The sequence below is a fragment of the Apium graveolens genome, chromosome 8 (assembly GCF_009905375.1).
Source record: "Apium graveolens cultivar Ventura chromosome 8, ASM990537v1, whole genome shotgun sequence".
NCBI classification, from domain to species: domain Eukaryota; kingdom Viridiplantae; phylum Streptophyta; class Magnoliopsida; order Apiales; family Apiaceae; genus Apium; species Apium graveolens.
Window position 1 is genome coordinate 31,679,818 of NC_133654.1, and position 22,294 is coordinate 31,702,111.

At 34.0% G+C, this 22,294-nt stretch overlaps 1 protein-coding gene across 12 annotated transcripts; it reads right to left on the reverse strand.

Annotated features, from left to right (window-relative positions):
• Positions 1-382: 382 nt before the first annotated feature.
• Positions 383-21,233, reverse strand: LOC141678258 (uncharacterized). Of its 12 annotated transcripts, none has more exons than XM_074484530.1 (6): positions 21,097-21,233; positions 20,629-20,747; positions 20,183-20,257; positions 19,773-19,879; positions 19,192-19,250; positions 18,735-19,032 (listed from the first exon to the last, which is right to left on the reverse strand). In XM_074484530.1, coding segments are annotated over exons 2-6 (315 nt in total). In that variant the 5' UTR covers positions 20,631-20,747; positions 21,097-21,233; the 3' UTR covers positions 18,735-18,960. The 12 variants fall into 12 exon arrangements, 5 of the variants coding, with proteins under 5 accessions (XP_074340631.1, XP_074340632.1, XP_074340635.1 ...); XM_074484531.1 differs by having other exon boundaries at positions 18,735-19,049; XM_074484534.1 differs by having other exon boundaries at positions 19,773-19,889.
• Positions 21,234-22,294: the final 1,061 nt, after the last annotated feature.

Below are 22,294 nucleotides of genomic sequence, written 5' to 3' on the forward strand. Positions count from 1 at the left end.
TTGACTTAGTCTTGTTAAAGTACAGGCATGTCTTGCACAACATAGCGTGACATTCTTGCATACATTTTAGGAGCAAACCAATTCCAACAAAATCAAAACTAAATGAATAACAAACCTTAAAACTTTTGCCTACTTATCACATTTTCCCTTGTGTCTTTCGCTATTCAGATTGGAAGTTTTAATAAATCAAGTTGATTTCTATAACACCCCCAAATCCGGGGTCGGGGATTCGGGTTGTCACGAGTTCCATTTCCCTTATCAATACTTAATCTTAACAGTCAACCAACTACTGCGTACTGTGACCCCACAATATACACACATACACCACAAGTTATAGTGTCAGAGATGAATACCAAAAATAACACGAGTCATTTTATTCCGCAATTATAAGTCATTACACCTCAAAAGGGTTTCTGAATAAATTTACATATTCTTTGCCATTATTACAATTCATAATATACATAAGTCTGGTACATCAAAAGTTGAAAGCCTAGCCTATTGGTAACTCATACCTCAGCCACAACGGCATCAACGCCTACAGGAAATTGCGGAACGTTTCCTATCCGCTCACGAATTGGGAGCTTGGTCCTGCTCATCTTGTCTATCTGTTGTTGTGTGATGAAAGAAGAAAGCAAGGGTGAGCAACAAGCCCACCGAAATAATATGTATAATAATTTACAATATATAAGCATTCTCATATTACTCATGAAAGTCTTGGTCAAGAAGAAATGAACCAAGTTTGAAATCTTAATGCGACAAAGTCACAAAATATTCAGTATATATATACATATATACTTCCCAAATCTTGGAAGTCCTCTTCCATGCATAATACACACAGAGTTCCAGTGTATAACTGTATAAAATATCGTTGCAAGGTGATCTCATATATCTAACCTTGTCTCAACGTTTTTCTGAAAATCTTTGTCATGCATAAGATAATCATTTACTAGATATAAGTTGAAAAGATGAAGTTATAAGATACTCCAATATACTTATATCTTTTCCGAATACTACTTGAACTACCACCGTCCAAGGTATAACCAGTTCAAAAGTTCATCACATAGATGAGACTACAAGATAAGATTTGAATAGATTCAATATTTGAAATATCATTCAAAAGAAATAAAGTTACGAGATACTTCATTAAGTCCCGATATATATATATATATATATATATATATATATATATATATATATATATATCTCATACTTTCCTTGGAAACCTCTGTTATGAAAAATATAAACAGAGTTATAATATCTAATGAATTTGGAAAGAAGAAAATCTTGACATAAACCTGATATCTTGATGATCAGGCAAAGATACCAATAAGTAACCTTTTCTACTAGTAGATGGACGAATTCCCCACTGGTCATCACCCTGGCCGCATTAGGACCTATGTTGGACTGCCACTCAGCCACTTACGCATTGATGGACTCCCACTGAGCCACTTACACTTTCATGGACGCCCACTGAGCCCATGTTGCTTATACCGACTCAAATAGATGGACTTACTTCCCGAACGTTGGGCAAGTAATCAAAATGTTTTATCAAAACAGCAACCTCGTTGCGATTATAAAATACACCACAGAGCCGGATCCCTCAATTTTTAAGCGAGTATTTAAATCCGCTTCGAAAGGAAGATCTTAAATTTGAAAACGAGTTTTGGGATCCGCTCTAACTTTTAAAATCTTTTTGAAGACTCGAAAACATTTTTAAGAATGTTTGGAGTAATGTTGATTTAATAAAATAAATCAGTCTCGATATGTTGGAGAATATCTGAATATTATTATTTAAATAATATTTCCATAAAGGATAATCTCTATAAAAATAATTGAAGTAGAAGTTTTAAAACTCATACTTGAAATGAATAATAAATAACCAAAGATATACTTATACGAAAGTACGATCTTTATTTGAATAATCAAAAATAAGTTTGATTATCAAAACATTATTCTTTAATAAAATAAAGAATATTATTTAATAAAATGAGCGGAGTCATAAGTCCTCGAATGAATATTCAAAATAATATTCATTAAATAAAATAAGCGGAGTCATAAGTCCTTGAATGAATATTCAAAGTAATATTCATTAGAAAAAATAAGCGGAGTCATAAGTTCTCGAATGAATATTCAAAATAATATTCATTAAATAAAATAAAGTTATCGAATAAACCTTATTCGATTAATAGTTTTGAAAACTATATCTATATATATATAAATATATATATATATATATTATACTCGGGAACATCGACTCCCGGTTTAGAAATATGTTCACCTTTAGGTCCCCTATACTAAGGGTATACGCAACTACTGCTTATCTCTAGCATAGGTATTATGCAACTTATAAGCAATTGAATCAACAATTAGATATCAAGATTACGAAACAGACATGCATATATACCATATCAGCATGCTCCAATATATCGCAAGATTTGCTAATAACAATCATGCACTTATCACAAGATAATGTATATACATATATACATCACAACAACAGTATAACGGGTAGAAAATTTGCCTGAGTGCTCTGGGGTAGACTTAAGCTTAGAGTGGGTCCAGTAACCTATGAACAACAACATAAGCCGGAATTAAATCACGGTCGCTTAAGAAACTAGACTTTATCCACTTAGACCATAACGTTCGCTTATACGCTTAACGATTTGCGTTAATCTTTCGCACACCCTCGGCTCCACCAATTTTAATAAATTAATCATTACGAATTTTAAGGCAACTCTTTCGTGAGTACTTTACCAACTTCCTAATCCACCTTAAATAATTGTTATGTAATCCAATTAGTCTTTTAGGGGCCTTAAACAAGGTCTCAAAGTAATGCGAGGGGTAAAGGTTCGTTCGCGAAACGCCGTTACTTAAAACGGTCATTTCTCCTATACCATACATCGGAACCAAGCGATCCACATATCAAAACGAAGCTTACGACACGCTCTAGCTAAACATGGTAATGTTACAGATTGTTTGTTGAGTTTTCTTTGCTGAACACTAAGAACAAGCAGTTGAATAAAAATGGGCATTACGACGGCTATATTTGCGCGATTACCAATGTTTAAACTACTCCAATTAACCACCAACCAACTCATAACCATCAATACAACAAAACTTCACCTAAACCATACCACATCAGTCCATAACCTCCGAGTTTTTCAACTCAAACAACCACAATCAAGACCTATGAACTATAATCAAGCTTCAATTACCAAAATACTTCCAAATCAAACCAAACTACTAATAATCACAATCCATGCTTCTCATTTCACAAAACCAACCATTAAACTTACTAACAAATAAAGTAAAGGCTAGGATTTGAAGTTTATACCTTCCTTGGGAGGTGTTAAGTTGCTAGGAAGCCTTAGGGAGCCTCCTACAAGCTTGATCTTTCCAAAGAAATCAAGGACACAAAGTTAGGCTTTGAAGTTTCTAAAAGTCCGATTGAAATAACTGTAAAAATGAGGGTCTTACTATGCTTATTTGGACAAGACTTGTGAACAAGAGTTGTAGGCCATCTCAATACCTTTCCAACGAGCTATAGAACACAACATTTAAGTGAGAAATGAAGGAGATACAGCAGTTTTAATGTGCTGGTTCTGTTTTGGCCGAGAGCAATGGAAATGGGGGAGGAAATGCTTTTGCTTTCTTGTGTTGGTGGAAAAATGTGGTGGATAATGATGGGTTGTCTTGATATTTTGCTAGGTTAATAATAAAAAAAGGAGTTAGTGGAAGATGATCTCACCATTTTCCATGTGTTGGTGATTTGTGGTGAGATGAGATCATCCCTGGTTAACTAGATAATTAACTAGCCATTCCTTCCTAACTATCACTTGGTTTCTTGTTTGATCAACCATCCACTTGCCTTGCCACTTGCAAAGGTATTTAAAGAGTCGTTATTCATTTCTTTGTCCGATTATCACTCAATCTCGTTGATCGTTTGGTTAAATACCTTAATGGTTTAATTGATAAAATCTTCTTGGTATTTTTAATACCTAAATTAATTCTCCTTTATAATCCTTGAATTTAAAATCCTTCATCTTAATATTAATTCCTTAAATCCCTTAATGTCTGGTAGAAATCTCGGGGAAAAATAAAAGTGCTCGTTTTCGAAATCCGACGGCTTTTACATACACTTATTTTCTTTATGGAATACTAATACGATCTTAGAATTTCCATAACAGTACTCCTATATATCGTGGTCTGATAATTTTTCTTAATCAGCATTGTCAGCAAAAGTTACTATTCATCCGGGTTTCAAAAATTTCCAAAAATTGGGGTTATTACAGTCTCCCCTCCTTAAAAGGATTTCGTCCCGGAATCAGATAGAAAACAGTTGGGGATGCTTTTCTAGCATTGTGCCTTCTAACTCTCAAGTTAATTTTCCACGTTGTGGTTCTACCACCAAACTCTGACTAGTTTGATAACCCTTCTCCTAAGCACTTGTCCCTTTTCGATCTATAACCCTTCCTGGTTGCTCCATATAGGTTACGTCTGGTTGCATGCCTATGCGCTCATACGCCCCTATTTGTCTGGCATCCGAATTACACTTCCTTAACATTGATACATGGAACACGTTATGAACTTCCTACAGGTTCGGGGGTAGGGCTAGCTCATATGCTAACTTCCCAATACGTCTTAATACCTCAAAGGGTCCAACAATTCGAGGGCTTAGCTTTCTTTTCTTTCCGAACCTCATCCATCATTTCCAAGGGAATACCTATAACTGCACTAGGTCCCCTACTTCCTACTCTTTGTCCTTTCGTGTCAAATCAACATACTTCTTATGTCCATCTTGGGCTACTACCAGCCGCCCTCTGATTAGATCTATTATATCCCTGGTCCTTTGGACCACTGCTGGTCCGAGCATCTAGCGCTCTGTAACTTCATCCTAACATAAGGGAGATCGACATCGTGTTCCCTCAAGGATCTCATAAGGCGACATCTCGATAATGACATATGATCTATTATCGTAAGAAAACTCAATCCGCGTTAAGTGATCATTCCAAATTCTTTCAAGTCTGTTTCACAGACTCCCATCATAGCTTCTAGCATTATAGCTTTTGCTTCTCAATACCCATTCTTTTCCAGTTCGTAATCGGTACTATCTTCCGTACAGAATACTATTCTAGATATACCTTTACTCGCTAGAGTTTTATAACCTTTTAATAATCGCGTCAACCTTAGTATCACGAACGCGTTAGAATCCAAATACCATCGTACTTGGTACCACTTCATCTCTAGCTGCCTCCATCTTCGAAAGCTTGGTCCTTCGTATAGAAGTAAAAGAATTTATTGAGAGATCACTATGATCATGAACACTTGTTCTATTGCATAGTTAGTACAGAAGGTGGCCAGCCTTTAGTACTTGACAAGCAATTAAACAACATGTGGTATCCTACTAGGCTTCTATCACACCGATAGATAGTCATTCGGCAATACCTCCCCTTCTGGAAGGGTTGTTCTTCTCAGCTTACATGAAATGAAAAGAAGAGAAAAGAACGAACTGAAGAGAATTGTATATATGAAAAAAATACTGCCATAAAATATCTGGCTTGGAATATACCTCTGAACTATAGAGGTTTGTCATTGGAGAACAAAACGTATACGTATATATATCAACATCAAGTATTATAGCATCGCATTTCACCTGCTTAAATATTTTTGCTATTCCGTCCATCATTCTATGGACCCATGCTCTTGCTTAGCTTATACATAATCACCCTTGAAACTCCCTCGACAACGAAAATCGAATCTGGGATTTCATTCTAGACCTCATCGTTACTAGAATCCATTTCTATACCACAACCTTCTTCGTATGGGTAATACTACTCTTTATCGATAAGAAGGGATAAATATATCATAGGTAAATGTTCGGCTTAGTCGGTCTATCATTAATAACTTATACATCACCTCGACCCGATTAGTTGTACTCAATCTCAGCATCCATTCCAATACAACTCTCACGGTTGTAATCGGCTCATTACTCGCAGAATCATTGCTGCATTACTATAGTCCACCACGGACCTACTATAGTCATTCGTTTTCCATGAGATCTTAATATCTAACCATACAAAGTCCATAACTATCGTATCCAATTCTTCTAAGGAGGCAACATGAACACCGTTCATGATTCATGAAGAACACTCCTGAACTTGATGTACATATGACATGAAGCTAGAAAAAATTGCAGAAGAGTTTCAATGAAAGCAACGATATCAGGTTAATACCATTATTAACCATATGTCTTTATTTGGAGACATGAAACTCAAAGATCCATTTAGTCCTTTCGTAACATGGTCATGGCTTATCTCTAGATAGGCTAAGATAGATAGCCCGCTCACGGCGATTACATAAATTAAATCTTTACTAAACTACTATTACGGTTGAGTATCGCACAATCATCAGAAGGAATGTCAATCTTTCAAATCATAATACAACCTTCACGGCTTTAACCATCGTCACTGTATTCCTCTGGCACGAGCGCCTATAATTGCTCTCTTACACTTAGAGTATCGGCCACCTCTTTGGCCTTTCCTGATAGTAAAATTTCCTTACAATCAATGTCATTTTAACCACCTCCAACTAAATTTTCTACCTCATTTCAATCACTGCTTATGTGAAAATTCTTTTCTTAAGTCCTGGTGAGAAAAAAAATCACCATTTTTCCATAAGTCATTGTCTTAGTCTTTAGATGTGAACATTGTCACGACTGACTCTCGATCATACTTAGGACGTCTCTTACCTTGGGTCCTTCTCGTTTTCACCAATCTCGACCCTCATTGGGTCGATCTATACTTTCTTATGGTCCAACATGTGCCCCACCTGGCATTATTATAATTACATCATATTTCCTTTATCAAAATTTCTATTCTTGAGAACTTTGAATATTACCTTTCTCCTTGTAAAACCTCTAAGGTTATCCTTAAATCCTTCATCAGGTACACCCTAGGTAAAGGGCATATCAAGATACCATTTACTAATACCAGAATCATTTTCTATATAGTTTTGAAAACTTTCTCCACTGATCTTTAAAGGTTGTTGTTGCCTTAGTCCTTCATTTCGTACTACCCAAACTCATAATGTCCCTATTAAGGGTGAAATGCCATCCTTTATGCATCCCCCATGGTTCATCTCAAGCTATTAAGGTTATATCCTTAATTCCACCTTTAAAAAGGTACTTGCATCCTTACATGGATAAATCAAGTCATATATCCCTGATAAGGGTATCTTATTCAATCATTCCCACCTCGATAGTATATGCCTAATTTCATAATAACATCTGTATTCAAAATGAGGTCAATCAATATGGCCTCCAAAAGATAACAACGGTTATCCGCTTTTCTTGCCTGATTCAATAATGATAACAGGGATGTTCTAGAAGATATTGGTCGTGTTCAACGTGAACTTTTTAGTTCTAACTACTCATTTACCTCTTTTATTTATCTCAACAGTAATCTCAATGTTGGGATATCTTTTATACCTTGCATCCCCCTTTTTGGGTATTAATTCACATGCGTTACTTACACTTCACATTCTTGAAGGTCACTTCCTTCATCCAATTTCCTAATTTCTTACTTTCTTGTCTCCTCAGTCTATCTGCGTCTCATTATTTATCCTCGAACTATCTCAAGGTTTCCTCGAATCCTCCCAACTTAAAGGGGATAAAATATATGTATCTCTTATACCTTCAACCATCAACTTTAACTCATGGTGAATCACCCTCATCCTGACGATTGTATACTTTTCTAGTTCTATTGCTACGAGTCTTTAGGGTTTCCTCATACCCAACTCCCTTATCATTTCTCAAACTATATTACCTTTATATTCCTTTCCACTTCAGTTTCTTTTTTTTATTACAATCATTTCATGAACCCATTAATCATTGACTTCAAACATCACGTTGTTCTGGGATTCATGTCCTCAGGACGAATCTTGCCACCTTTTACCACTTAGATTCATAATTCATCATACTCGTCCGCCTTGGTTCTGGCTCTAAAGCTTTTACACTATCTCTATAATCTTGGGAAGTACTTTCCCGAAAACAATTGACTGAACTTTAATCGGTTTATTATAACCTCTGGCCCCGTGTCTTTCTTGGCCTTTCACCAACGGGTGGCCTCTCTCTTAGGAAGGTAAGTGAAAAAAAACAGTCTTTTTCGCTTCGTCAATCATTTAGAATCTCAAATGATTCCTATATTTCTTTTAGCCAGGCTCTTGCCTCAACTGGGTCAACATGTTCCTTGGAACTCTGAGAGCTTAGCGACTTAAAGGTCATGAAAGAATTTTCCACCGCATTATTTCCTTAGGGTGGTGGTTGGGGGTAAAAGTATAAGTTTTGTTTAAGCAGGTCCATGATTTTCCCCATAGGAGTACCGTCCTGGTTCTCCCTATCTTGCTCGACTTCTATTTTCTTAGTATGAAATGTTTCATCCTTCTCCCATAATCGGGGTTATCTTATACATTAAAATCCTTGTTTTCTACTTCATTATGTTATGGGTTCCTTCTATCTTGATGGCGACCTCCCTGTGCGGCGTCCTTCAAACCCGGATCAGAGGTTTGGGGTCCACAACACATACTTAATATATAAACCTGTATATAAATTATTATTTGTAATGACCCTGCTTTACATAACCACGGATCGCAACAGGTTAAAGTATGAAAACAAGCCACAACCTTAACTTTTATTACAACGTACCATAACCCAACTAATTTAATTTACAACTGATATAAAATTATTCTTACAACCTTGCTATCTCACTACTGCCATAAGCTTTTGCTAGCTCGATCAATCATAAGCTGGAATCCTAGCTCGAACATTAAACTGGGAAACCTCACTATCAACCGTATCCTTCTTAACTGTAGAACACATAAAAAGATTCGCAAGAGTGAGCTAACTAGCTCAGCAAGTCATATTATCAATAACTGAGGTTAAACAATAATAAACGAGATGATTCAGAGGAATCAAGTTTCTTGTTAAACAACCAATAGAATTGGATATTCATTTTAAGTTTTTAAAACCAATGTTAGGCTGCTGATCAGTCACGCACTAACCCCAAGCAAAGCACACAGCACTGCTCTAACTACTGGATCCAAGGCACACATTGGCCCAACTTGACCATCGATATGGTCTGACCACGAATCTAGTCCACACAAAGAAAACTATCCAATTCTAAGTATTTCAATATGATAAATAATAGAGTTCAATAAAACCAGATCATAATCAATAACAATAAAACATTTGTAAAAGAGTATGGTAAAAATTCATGGTTACCGAAAGGGTATGTCAAAGTACATAAAAGAAGTGGCCTTCAGCCGGTAGGATAATCGGGTATTAGATGAATAATGTTTTTACCAGGTTTTAGTACTTTGATGTCACAAGGTATGGTTGAGTATAAAAGTTTCTGTATGTTCAAACAATTCTGTTTCAGTATTTGGTATTTGATGGATATATATTTGTGGAGTAGTATTGTATTTGTGTGGTTTAATATCCGTTAAATCAACAAGAAATGGTTCACAAAGAATAAGGCTTGCGGTTTAAAGATCAAATGATGTGGCTCAGGTTCAAGGCTGAAGGATTCAAAGTATTTCCAATATAAAACAGAGCTATTTTGAGTATTAACAATATGTCACAAGAGAATTTAGAAATATTTGCAATATATCTCGAGAAAAGTTTAGGAGTACTTGCCTTATCATAATCAATTTCAACTTCACTTGTATTTGTTTAATGACCCCATTCAACAATCACTCGTCTGCTTCTCCTATGCCTCGCTTCTATCCTCTGATCACTTGTTGTATTTTCTACATGTCAATTCTATTTTCTGATCACCTGCTTCTCTTTCTTACGCCTTGCTTACTCTGCTAGGCATTATAAGTATTTATCAATATTTCACTCATACGATTCTGTTCAACACATACTTCTATCTACTCTTCGTTTCACCCAAATCCGATTAATGGATCGAAAGTTATGTTATAAACAAGTAATCATCGAACATATAGACCGACAGTCAAACAATAAGTCACATATAACACATAACACGTCATATAATCAATGATATATCACTTATAAAGAAGTCTCGGGTCATAAACAGGCTTTCAGGTAATAAAAATGATTTTTAAAATATTTTTCGGAATTAAAACGGGTCGTTGGATCAATTTTAGAGTAATAAACAGGGTTCGGTTGGCCAATTCCGGCTTCGAAACAATTTTATAATAATTATTGAGCCTTGGAAATAATTTAGAATAATATTTTAAAGCTCGAAACTATTTTTCAGGATTTTTAAATCATTTTTAAATGATTAAATCTAATTAAATAATTAATTAAAATCAATTAATAATTAATTAAATCAATTAATCATTTAATTTTTGAATTAATTAACCAATTAATCAATTAATTATTAATTAAAATTAATTAACTAATTAATTCAGATTTATTTTTGAATTAAAAATAAATTTTGGAATTAAAATAATGATTTTTGGAATTTCCAGAAATTAAAAATGAATTTTAGAATTTAAATAATGAATTTTTGAATTATTAATAAAAAAAAAATCCAGAAACAGATCCTCAGGTCAAGGTTGTCTTCAACCTTGAATCAAAGGGCGGCACAGACGGGCGGCCGGTGGCCGGACTTTGAAGAACAGGCCGCCGGATTCTGGAATTTCCAGAAAACGACCGGCGAACTTCCAAGTTCCGGCCAGGCCCGTTCCTGGCTGAAATCAATCCCAATCAACTCGGTTTTCATCTCAAAACATCCCTTTTGATTTCAACAATCCAGAATTAACACAAACATCTCCAAAATCCTGCCCGAACTCCGATTCCGACCAAAACCCGACCTTCAACCTCGGTTTTCTGGCCACTTATCAAAATCACTCGATTTTGAACCAAAAGTAACGATTTTGGTACCAAAATAAACCTTATTACATGTATAATCTATTCATGCCATCAAGAACACTCAAAACACTAGATTAAACCAAGAAAAATCGATGTATAAATCTTATAAAATTTTAAAACTCGTTTTTACTATTTACTGAACCAAATCAAGCAATCAATATATGAAAATGATCCTTAGAACTTCTACAATCATAATCAACCAACAAAATTATCAAACCATTCCTCTAAATCAAAAACCGAATTTAAGTTTAAATAATTAAAAACTGAAAAATATGAAATTGAAAAATAAATACCTTTATTCGAAGATTTTAATACGGGTACGATCGTCTTGTCGAGAGCTTCGTTTTGACTATTCATACGCCTCCATCGGATTCCAATAATGCCTTCAAATCTTTGTTTGATTACGAAGAACACGAAGAACACGGTTCATTTCTCTGAATAATTATCTATTTAGCTGTTTGCAAATGATTTTCGGTACAAAATAAAATACGGTAGAAGCTATTTATAATTACGGGAAATTAGTATCCCGTTGGATCATTCAGGATATAAAACGGTACGTTTATTTATAAAAACTGATCCAAACGGTACCGGTTTTCGAGATACTTATCCAAATCAGTACAATTTGTACTGCGGTCTTGGTCTTAGCGCCTGGTTACACGTACTACGAGGTGATAATTGTGATAGTTTAATAAAAAGCTCCTGTTTCTCGAAAATGCGAGTTTTATCGATTTACCGAAATGAATAATGTATCGAAAATGTTGCGCCGGGACCCGCGCAGGACAAACCGTACGCCGGATCGAAAAAGTCGAAACACGGAAAATGCTCGGAATATTGCAATTAGGTTAGGAAGGAGTTCTCGGAAGAGTTTCGGGTTCTAAAAACGTAACAACGGATGACGTCGGTTGGTTCCCGTTTTTATAAAAATAGGTTTTAAATACCCGGAAAAAGATTTTATAAAATCCATATGATTCCTATAAATTCATAAATCAACATAAAAATAATTAGGAAGATATGACAATTATCTATATTTTATTTTGGACATATAAAAATTAAAATACTCAATTAATAATATTTTTAAACATCCAAACACATTTAACACTTAACAAATTATTCACAGAATAGATACTGAATACATATAATAATTATCTATTAGCAAAAATAATTATACGATATATCCTGGATATTACACCCTGACTATCAAACTCAGGGTTTTCCCTATATCTTATTCCTCAAACTATGGCTTTCATCTAAGATCTCATGTTTAAGCTCTTGAATTTGGAACCCAAATTCTGTAGGAATACCTCATTATTCCCTTATCATCTTTCTCGGTATTAATCTCTTCTCTAGTCATTGGCTCTCTGCCTTCATTCATCCCTTTTTCTTGGCACCATACGATATTTTCTAGTAATTCGGGCTGCATTGCAAATCTCAACAACTTTTCGGTACCGGCTCCGGTTACCTTCATTTCTATTTCCATTTTCTCAAAATCTTTTATCAACTCTCTCGAAGACATTATCATATTGAGTTTCTCCTTTCTACCAAGGGAGTTAGCCACCATATTGGCATTCCATGGATGATAAAGAATCTCATACTCGTAATCCGTGTTTAGCTCTAACCACCTCCTCTGGCGCATATTGAGCTTTTTCTGTGTGGAAATATACTTGAGCTCTTATGGTTTGTGTAAATCTCGCACTTCTCTCCATACAAGTAGTGCCTCCAATATTTAGGGAAAAACTAATTGTCGTGAGCTCAAGATCATGGGGGAATATCAAATTTTATATTCCCTTAATTGTCTTGACGCGTACGCGAATACCTTATCCTGTTGTCTAAGCATGCACCCTAATTCCTTGTGCGAAGCGTCACTTCAAATCACAAAATCTCCTTTTCCATCTGGCAACGCCAACATAGGGGTCGTCACCAATCTTTACTTCAGTTCTTGGAAGATATTCTCACATTTCTCTGTCCATTCAAACTTCTCAGTCTTACGAGTAAGCTGTGTTACAGGGGATGTGATCTTTGCAATCTTGAACGAACCTCCGGTAGTAACCGGCCAATCCTACCTCTGGTAGTCACCCTGATTACGGTCATTAATTCCTTAGCGATCATCTCTTCAGTCTTGTTAGGATCCTCCACGGGATCCTTCTCAGCAACAATCCCTTCTGAGACAACATCCTCAACAGTTACCTCCTCAATATGATTATCATCCGGTCCCTCATTAGGGTGCTCCATTGGATCCATAATCTGATCCCCAATATGTAGTAAAACATCATCATATTATTGCTCTTGGACTTCAGAGCTCGGAGTCCCACTACCATATACGATAACGAGCTACGCTTTTATCACGATATTTATAAGGGTTTCCATAAGGGTTTTAACTGTCAGTACTACGTTAGGTAGTCCGACTATGAACTTGGCAAAAGTTCTTATTATCTTAGTGAACTTATCATTTTAACGACGCATCATCTCTGAGGTTTATAACGCTTAGCTCTGATACCATTTCTGTAACACCCCCAAATCGGGGGTCGGGGATTCGGGTTGTCACGAGTTCCATTTCCCTTATCAATACTTAATCTTAACAGTCAACCAACTACTGCGTACTGTGACCCCACAATATACACACACACACCATAAGTTATAGTGTCAGAGATGAATACCAAAAATAACACAAGTCATTTTTTTCCGCAATTATAAGTCATTACACCTAAAAAGGGTTTCTGAATAAATTTACATATTCTTTGCCATTATTACAATTCATAATATACATAAATATGGTACATCAAAAGTTGAAAGCCTAGCCTATTGGTAACTACTACCTCAGCCACAACGGCATCAACGCCTACAGGAAACTACGGAACGTTTCCTATCCGCTCACGAATTGGGAGCTTGGTCCTACTCATCTTGTCTATCTGTTGTTGTGTGATGAAAGAAGAAAGCAAGGGTGAGCAACAAGCCCACCGAAATAATATGTATAATAATTTACAATATATGAGCATTCTCATATTACTCATGAAAGTCTTGGTCAAGAAGAAATGAACCAAGTTTGAAATCTAAATGCGACAAAGTCACAAAATATTCAGTATATATATACATATATACTTCCCAAATCTTGGAAGTCCTCTTCCATGCATAATACACACAGAGTTCCAGTGTATAACTGTATAAAATATCGTTGCAAGGTGATCTCATATATCTAACCTTGTCTCAACGTTTTTTCTGAAAATCTTTGTCATGCATAAGATAATCATTTACTAGATATAAGTTGAAAAGATGAAGTTACAAGATACTCCAATATACTTATATATTTTTCAAATACTACTTGAACTACCACCGTTCAAGGTATCACCAGTTCAAAAGTTCATCACATAGATGAGACTACAAGATAAGATTTGAATAGATTCAATCTTTGAAATATCATTCAAAAGAAATGAAGTTACGAGATACTTCATTAAGTCCCGATATATATATATATATACACCTATATATATATCTCATACTTTCCTTGAAAACCTCTGTTATGAAAAATATAAACAGAGTTATAATATCCAATGAATTTGGAAAGAAGAAAACCTTGGCATAAACATGATATCTTGTTGATCAGGAAAGATACCAATAAGTAACATTTTCTACTAGTAGATGGACGAATTCCCCACTGGTCATCACCCTGGCCGCATTAGGACCTATGCTGGACTGTCACTCAGCCACTTACGCATTGATAGACTCCCACTGAGCCACTTACACTTTCATGGACGCCCACTGAGCCCATGTTGCTTATGCCGACTCAAATAGATGGACTTGCTTCCCGAACGTTGGGCAAGTAATCAAAATGTTTTATCAAAACAGCAACCTCGTTGCAATTATAAAATACACCACAGAGCCGGATCCCTCAATTTTTAAGCGAGTATTTAAATCCGCTTGGAAAGGAAGATCTTAAATTTAAAAACGAGTTTTGGGATCCGCTCTAACTTTTAAAATCTTTTTGAAGACTCGAAAATATTTTTAAGAATGTTTGGAGTAATGTTGATTTAATAAAATAAATCAGTCTCGATATGTTGGAGAATATCTGAATATTATTATTTAAATAATATTTCCATAAAGGATAATCTCTATAAAAATAATTGAAGCAGAAGTTTTAAAACTCATACTTGAAATGAATAATAAATAACCAAAGATATACTTATACGAAAGTACGATCTTTATTTGAATAATCAAAAATAAGTTTGATTATCGAAACATTATTCTTTAATAAAATAAAGAATATTATTTAATAAAATGCGCGGAGTCATAAGTCCTCGAATGAATATTCAAAATAATATTCATTAAATAAAATAAGCGGAGTCATAAGTCCTCGAATGAATATTCGAAGTAATATTCATTAGAAAAAATAAGCGGAGTCATAAGTTCTCGAATGAATATTCAAAATAATATTCATTAAATAAAATAAAGTTATCGAATAAACCTTATTCGATTAATAGTTTTGAAAACTATATCTATATATATATAAATATATATATATATATATTATACTCGGGAACATCGACTCCCGGTTTAGAAATATGTTCAGCTTTAGGTCCCCTATACTAAGGGTATACGCAACTACTGCTTATCTCTAGCATAGGTATTATGCAACTCATAAGCAATTGAATCAATAATTAGATATCAAGATTACGAAACAGACATGCATATATACCATATCAGCATGCTCCAATATATCGCAAGATTTTCTAATAACAATCATGCACTTATCACAAGATAATGCATATACATATATACATCACAACAACAGTATAACTGGTAGAAAACTTGCCTGAGTGCTCTGGGGTAGACTTAAGCTTATAGTGGGTCCAGTAACCTATGAACAACAACATAAGCCGGAATTAAATCACGGTCGCTTAAGAAACTAGACTTTATCCACTTAGACCCTAACGTTCGCTTATACGCTTAACGATTTGCGTTAATCTTTCGCACACCCTCGGCTCCACCAATTTTAATAAATTAATCATTACGAATTTTAAGGCAACTCTTTCGCGAGTACTTTACCAACTTCCTAATCCACCTTACATAATTGTTTTGTAATCCGATTAGTCTTTTAGGGGCCTTAAACAAGGTCTCAAAGTAATGCGAGGGGTAAAGGTTCGTTCGCGAAACGCCGTTATTTAAAACGGTCGTTTCTCCTAAACCATACATCGGAACCAAGCGATCCACATATCAAAACGAAGCTCACGACACGCTCTAGCTAAACATGGTAATGTTACAGATTGTTTATTGAGTTTTCTTTGCTGAACACTAAGAACAAGCAGTTGAATAAAAATGGGCATTACGACGGCTATGTTTGCGCGATTACCAATGTTTAAACTACTCCAATTAACCACCAACCAACTCATAACCATCAATACAACAAAACTTCACCTAAACCATACCACATCAGTTTATAACCTCCAAGTTTTTCAACTCAAACAACCACAATCAAGACCTATGAACTATAATCAAGTTTCAATTACCAAAACACTTCCAAATCAAACCAAACTACTAATAATCACAATCCATGCTTCTCATTTCACAAAACCAACCATTAAACTTACTAACAAATAAAGTAAAGGCTAGGGTTTGAAGTTTATACCTTCCTTGGGAGGTGTTAAGTTGCTAGGAAGCCTTAGGGAGCCTCCTACAAGCTTGATCTTTCCAAAGAAATCAAGGACACAAAGTTAGGCTTTGAAGTTTTTAAAAGTCCGATTGAAATAACTGTAAAAATGAGGGTCTTACCATGCTTATTTGGACGAGACTTGTGAACAAGATTTGTAGGGCATCTCAATACCTTTCCAACGAGCTATAGAACACAACATTTAAGTGAGAAATGAAGGAGATACAGCAGTTTTAATGTGCTGGTTCTGTTTTGGCCGAGAGCAATGGAAATGGGGGAGGAAATGCTTTTGCTTTCTTGTGTTGGTGGAATAATGTGGTGGATAATGATGGGTTGTCTTGATATTTTGCTAGGTTAATAATAAAAAAAAGAGTTAGTGAAAGATGATGTCACCATTTGCCATGTGTTGGTGATTTGTGGTGAGATGAGATCATCCCTGGTTAACTAGATAATTAACTAGCCATTCCTTCCTAACTATCACTTGGTTTCTTGTTTGATCAACCATCCACTTGTCTTGCCACTTGCAAAGGTATTTAAAGAGTCGTTATTCATTTCTTTGTCCGATTATCACTCAATCTCGTTGATCGTTTGGTTAAATACCTTAATGGTTTAATTGATAAAATCTTCTTGGTATTTTTAATACCTAAATTAATTCTCCTTTATAATCCTTGAATTTAAAATCCTTCATCTTAATATTAATTCCTTAAATCCCTTAATGTCTGGTAGAAATCTCGGGGAAAAATAAAAGTGCTCGTTTTCGAAATCCGACGGCTTTTACATACACTTATTTTCTTTATGGAATACTAATACGATCTTAGAATTTCCATAACAGTACTCCTAAATATCGTGATCTGATAATTTTTCTTAATCAGCATTGTCAGCAAAAGTTACTATTCATCCGGGTTTCAAAAATTTCTAAAAATTGGGGTTATTACAATTTCCTTTTCAGTAATTGAACTTGTTTTTTGAATTGTATCTAAACAGTGGGTAGTAAATAAGCGACAAAAGTAATTGATACAAGCTAACATTCTAGCTAGCTTATGTTCAATAACTTAAAGGCCTTGAAAATTCCTAACTCTTTATTTTCAAAGTACAATTAAACTCTCCAACTAATTAAATCATTTAATTAATGCATTTACATAAACATTATATAAAATAAATAAATAATAATATACTAATCTTCATAGGAGCCTTTGAGAAATAGCACGCTTCACCCGGATGCCGCAAAATGGTTTTTGTGTTGTTTTTCAAAACCTTCTGCATTTACAGCTCACATAAGATATAAGATTTTAAAATATATGGGTCGATGATCACCACGATGAACCCCATGCATGATAACAATTAAAATCGTTTGTTCAAAATGAATTTTAAGTCATAGCTTAGAAACTGGATTTACTACACCATGCCCTTCAAACTGATGAGCAAGTAAATATCCACTACAATAAAAAGGTGAATAGACATCACATATTAGGCATCGGTCACTCATGTCAATGATGTCAAAAGTTTTATTAACATCATCCCATGTAAATGTGATGTCTTTCTATGTTTATGACATCAATTTTTATTAAAACCGATATCATAAGTTCTCCTAAAAAAGTTAATCTCGCACCCCTCCAATATTTTCCCCCGTTAGTCAAAAATTTTCCCACTTATTACCAAATTTTTTCCCCCTGCACAAATTTTTGTTTCCCCCCTCTTTCAACAAATTAAATACAAACTAAAACCTAGAAAACAAATCTCACTTTCTCTAAACTCTCTGTCGACTAAATTCTCTCTCCTGACTCTCTCGCCAAGAACCCTAATCTCTCAACTCTCACCTCCACTCATGACTCACTCATATCTCGACACTTTTTCACCCTTATCCAAAAACCCTAAATCTCATCATCCCACTCTCTCGACTTCCACTAATTTACTGTAAGAAGGTCAACTATATTCGATTTGTTCATTCTCACTCACCAGATTTATTCTTTATCACTCACCAGATTTGTTATGTGAGTTAATAACGATCAAGATTTTGTCGTACAATCTACCAATATTATAAAATTTGGCTTCAAAATATGCAGGATAGTGAAATAAAATAAATACTGAACATGTCAAAAAAAGAATCAAAAAAATGAACTAAAAGCAATAACTATCTATCTAAATAATAATAATAATAATAATAATAATAATAATAATTTAGTAAGTCATTATTAGGTCACCGAGAATGAATAACACAAAGAATTTATTTTATGGCCCATCAATATTATAAGTGCAGGCTTCAAAATATGCAAAATAATAAAATAATAGTAACAACTGAAAAGACCTAAAAGATCGAAAAACGTTGAAAGAAAGGTAGCAACATCCATCAAAATTATAATATATAAGCATGTCATTTTCAGGTTACCACATAGGGACATTGCTAGCTCTAAGGAAGGAAACAGTGTTCTTAGACGCGGCAGTCCAACGGGGTTAAGCAAAACCATTCTCTTTTGATCTTCTTGATTCCAAGGTAGTTATCCTAAGGTGGACAGATAACTGTAAACAGTTAAAGATAACCAAACTAACATTTGCTGCCAATGAAGATAATATATTGATGCAACAAAAAACTATGGGTTATTAATTAAAAATTATTAATTGAAAATTATTCAATTATATGCAGGGAATGGTATATACTAACGTTAAAGACATGCTCCAACCAGTGAAGCCAACTGGCAAGACCCTTGAGCTCCACTTTTGCTTTTGAAGTTTAAAGACCAAAATATCAAAGACAATATTTAGCATGTAACATAGAATTTAGTCTCTCAAAGAATATAACCAATGGATATATATATATGTAAACAAAGAAAAGAGTGACGAAGACCTAAAATGTACACATTGAAAATATCTGATAGGATAAGTTTATGATTGGTATGGGATTAACAGCTAAATAAATAATATTAATTTGTTTAAATAAATGAAATAATAAAATAGATTGTATCAATAAGAAAAAACAATTTTTAATGATACTTTGATAACTAAATTGGTTTTACCTTTATTTTCATGCAGGTTTCTTGAAAAATCACATAGCCATGAAACTATTGAAATTGAGTTGCAAGTTTAAACCCAATATTTCTATTTAATCTACAAATTTATTATCCTCAAAATGTAATAACGAAAGTCTTGGAATCACATATAATTACAATTCTTTTATTATAATTGTACTCAACTGACATTACCTAATAATAAAATTGTTGGGATCATATTATATTTAGAACTTACTTTTTAGTCGGGAAGCATCAACACTCTGCCTTGATAACCCTCTGCACTCCAGGAACACCTCCGTCACGGGAAGTGGTGGATGTCCCCTCTTCCATGCCGAAACATCACTTTGATTAACTGTCATGTGCAGACACAAAAAATAGAACATTTTAGCTTCCAATCTTCAATCAAACAATAAAGAACCCAACGACCATGTGGTAGCACATAAAATGCTCACAATACCAAGATAATATTCATATGAATTATTAATATGATTGATGCATTTATTTGGTCCACTCTTTGTAGCAATTCACAGTACATGAAATATACTACGGTTTCAAGAATGAGCAACATGATTGGATACACCTACCTATACAAACAAACCCAGATACAGATCCACAATCAACACGTTTTGATGTTTCAATTCTTACCAATTGTGTTGCCTCCGATTCGCCCCTCCATCCCCGACCCTAGATATTTCGGCGCCACATCCTAAGCGGTGAGCCCTAAAGGCAGAGTTGATATAACACAAATGAAAAAGACTTTTACAAATCTTATAAAATGCGATGGGTCAATTCTGTATTTTCACACATAATAAAATGTCTCACTATTTTAGAAGATAATAAAATGACTCAGGAATTTTGAGTCTAATTAAATGTCACACTAATATTTCCCCTTGTTGGGCTATTAATAATAAGATAGATATATCTATTCAGTTAATAGAACATTTCATTTTAGGATTTTAGATATTATAAAGTAAGAACCTTGACAGAGTAAAGATACAATACATAATAACTACATAACAGTAATGAATAATGTGAAGCATCTACTAGATAAAACTATGCAGTTGAAAAAAAGTGATAAATAGTAAGCTCACATTAAATTTTATTCACATTGTAGCATGGAGTTTGCTCGGTGTATCTGAAATAACATAGTACTACATAATAGCTACCATAGGCAAATCATGAAAATATATTTGGTCGGTGTAATATAAGCCTGAAACGAAAGAAGTCTCGTCACAAAATAGACCTATTTAAAACAGAGTTATATAAGAAAACACCATTATAGCTATTAAAGACTCAATTGAACCCCTAAAATAAATAAATACGAGCTAGACATAAGTTAAAGTTTATTCGACTCCAAAGCCACTTCGACCCTAAAACTAATTCGACCCCAAATTAGCACCAGACAAAAAGATAAAAATGAAATTAGTACTGGAACAAGAGAAATTAACTAAAGAAAAAAGTAACTCAATTCAAACTTAAAACCCTAGTTTTGTTTGAACTCGAATCGGTTGAAGGAGTACCTGTCTCCATCGATTTGTGAAAGTTTATCTTTAATTTACCTTTGAATAAGAAGAGAGCAGACAGAAAGAGTAAGAGCTGCGAGAGAAAAAGACAGAAAGAGTGATGTTTAGATAGGATAAGTAGAAATTTATTTTCAGAGAGATAAGTTTTCACTATACTGAATTTTTAACACGCCCAATAGAAATACAAATTGCCCGCTTGTTCAAAATTGGAGAGCATTTTTAGCCCGCCAGATCCCAACTAAAAATTGATAATTTGACTTTTTTATTTTATAAATTTTTAATTATAAATATTATTCATATTTTTATTAATAAAAAAATCAGTTACTTAGTACAGTTTATAAAATTAAACAAAAAAATTATCTTATCAAAATTTGCTAATTTAAAGTCAAATATAGTGATTATTTATAATATTTTTATTTAAAAAATGGTGTAATTAATAATTCAAAACTTATATTTACTTTAATATTTAAAATAAATATAGAATTATTCAATTATTTGATCTGAAAGTATATTTTAATATTATTGCTTAATTGTATTATCAAAACTTGATTAATTTTGAAGTCAAATAATTGTATATATTTAATTATTTGTAAAATGTTGTTTTTTTAAATCGATTAATATCCTAATGTAACATAAATTTCCACATGTTTCACTATTTAAATCATTGTGATAGGTCATATATGACGTAGTGAGTTATTTATAATAAAAAAATTATTTGATTATTTTTTGAGCAGTGATATATAATCATTATAAGTGGAAAATTATAATGACAATAAAAAAATCGCTAGGGACGAATTTACGCAATTTCTTTCTCATTAGGGTTGTCTGAAAATTTCATCATTTATTTTGTCTATTGATTTGTTTGACCCTCCAACGGTAAGAGATTTCTTCAGTTGGAAAATGGAGATTCGATATAAAAAAAAGCTTTATGATAAAACTTAATTTCTAGCCTTGGAAAATTTTGATTTAATGCTACAATATTGGTCCTTCATAAGATATATATACGCATTGACACTGGCATTGTGGCTCAGGACTTTTTGTTATGACTTGGTTGGTGTAATGGAGGAACGCCGTATCAAGATTAAAGCGAAATGACAAGTGATATATGTATTGGTTTGATTATTTTGGTGTCAATGGAGTTATCTTCAAATTCAATTAACTAATTTATTGATGTGATCAAAAGTATTGGTGTCAAAATTATTGATAGGTGCCATCCAATTAATATGTGAGTTCG

What these genes read in the sequence shown, in the direction of transcription:
- LOC141678258 (XM_074484530.1), bottom strand. An exon ending in TGATGCTTCCCGACTAAAAA is followed by an intron (nt 19,251 to 19,772) that starts GTAAGTTCTAAA and finishes AAACTTCAAAAG; the next exon opens with CAAAAGTGGAGCTCAAGGGT. An exon ending in GGTTGGAGCATGTCTTTAAC is followed by an intron (nt 19,033 to 19,191) that starts GTTAGTATATAC and finishes TGTCCACCTTAG; the next exon opens with GATAACTACCTTGGAATCAA.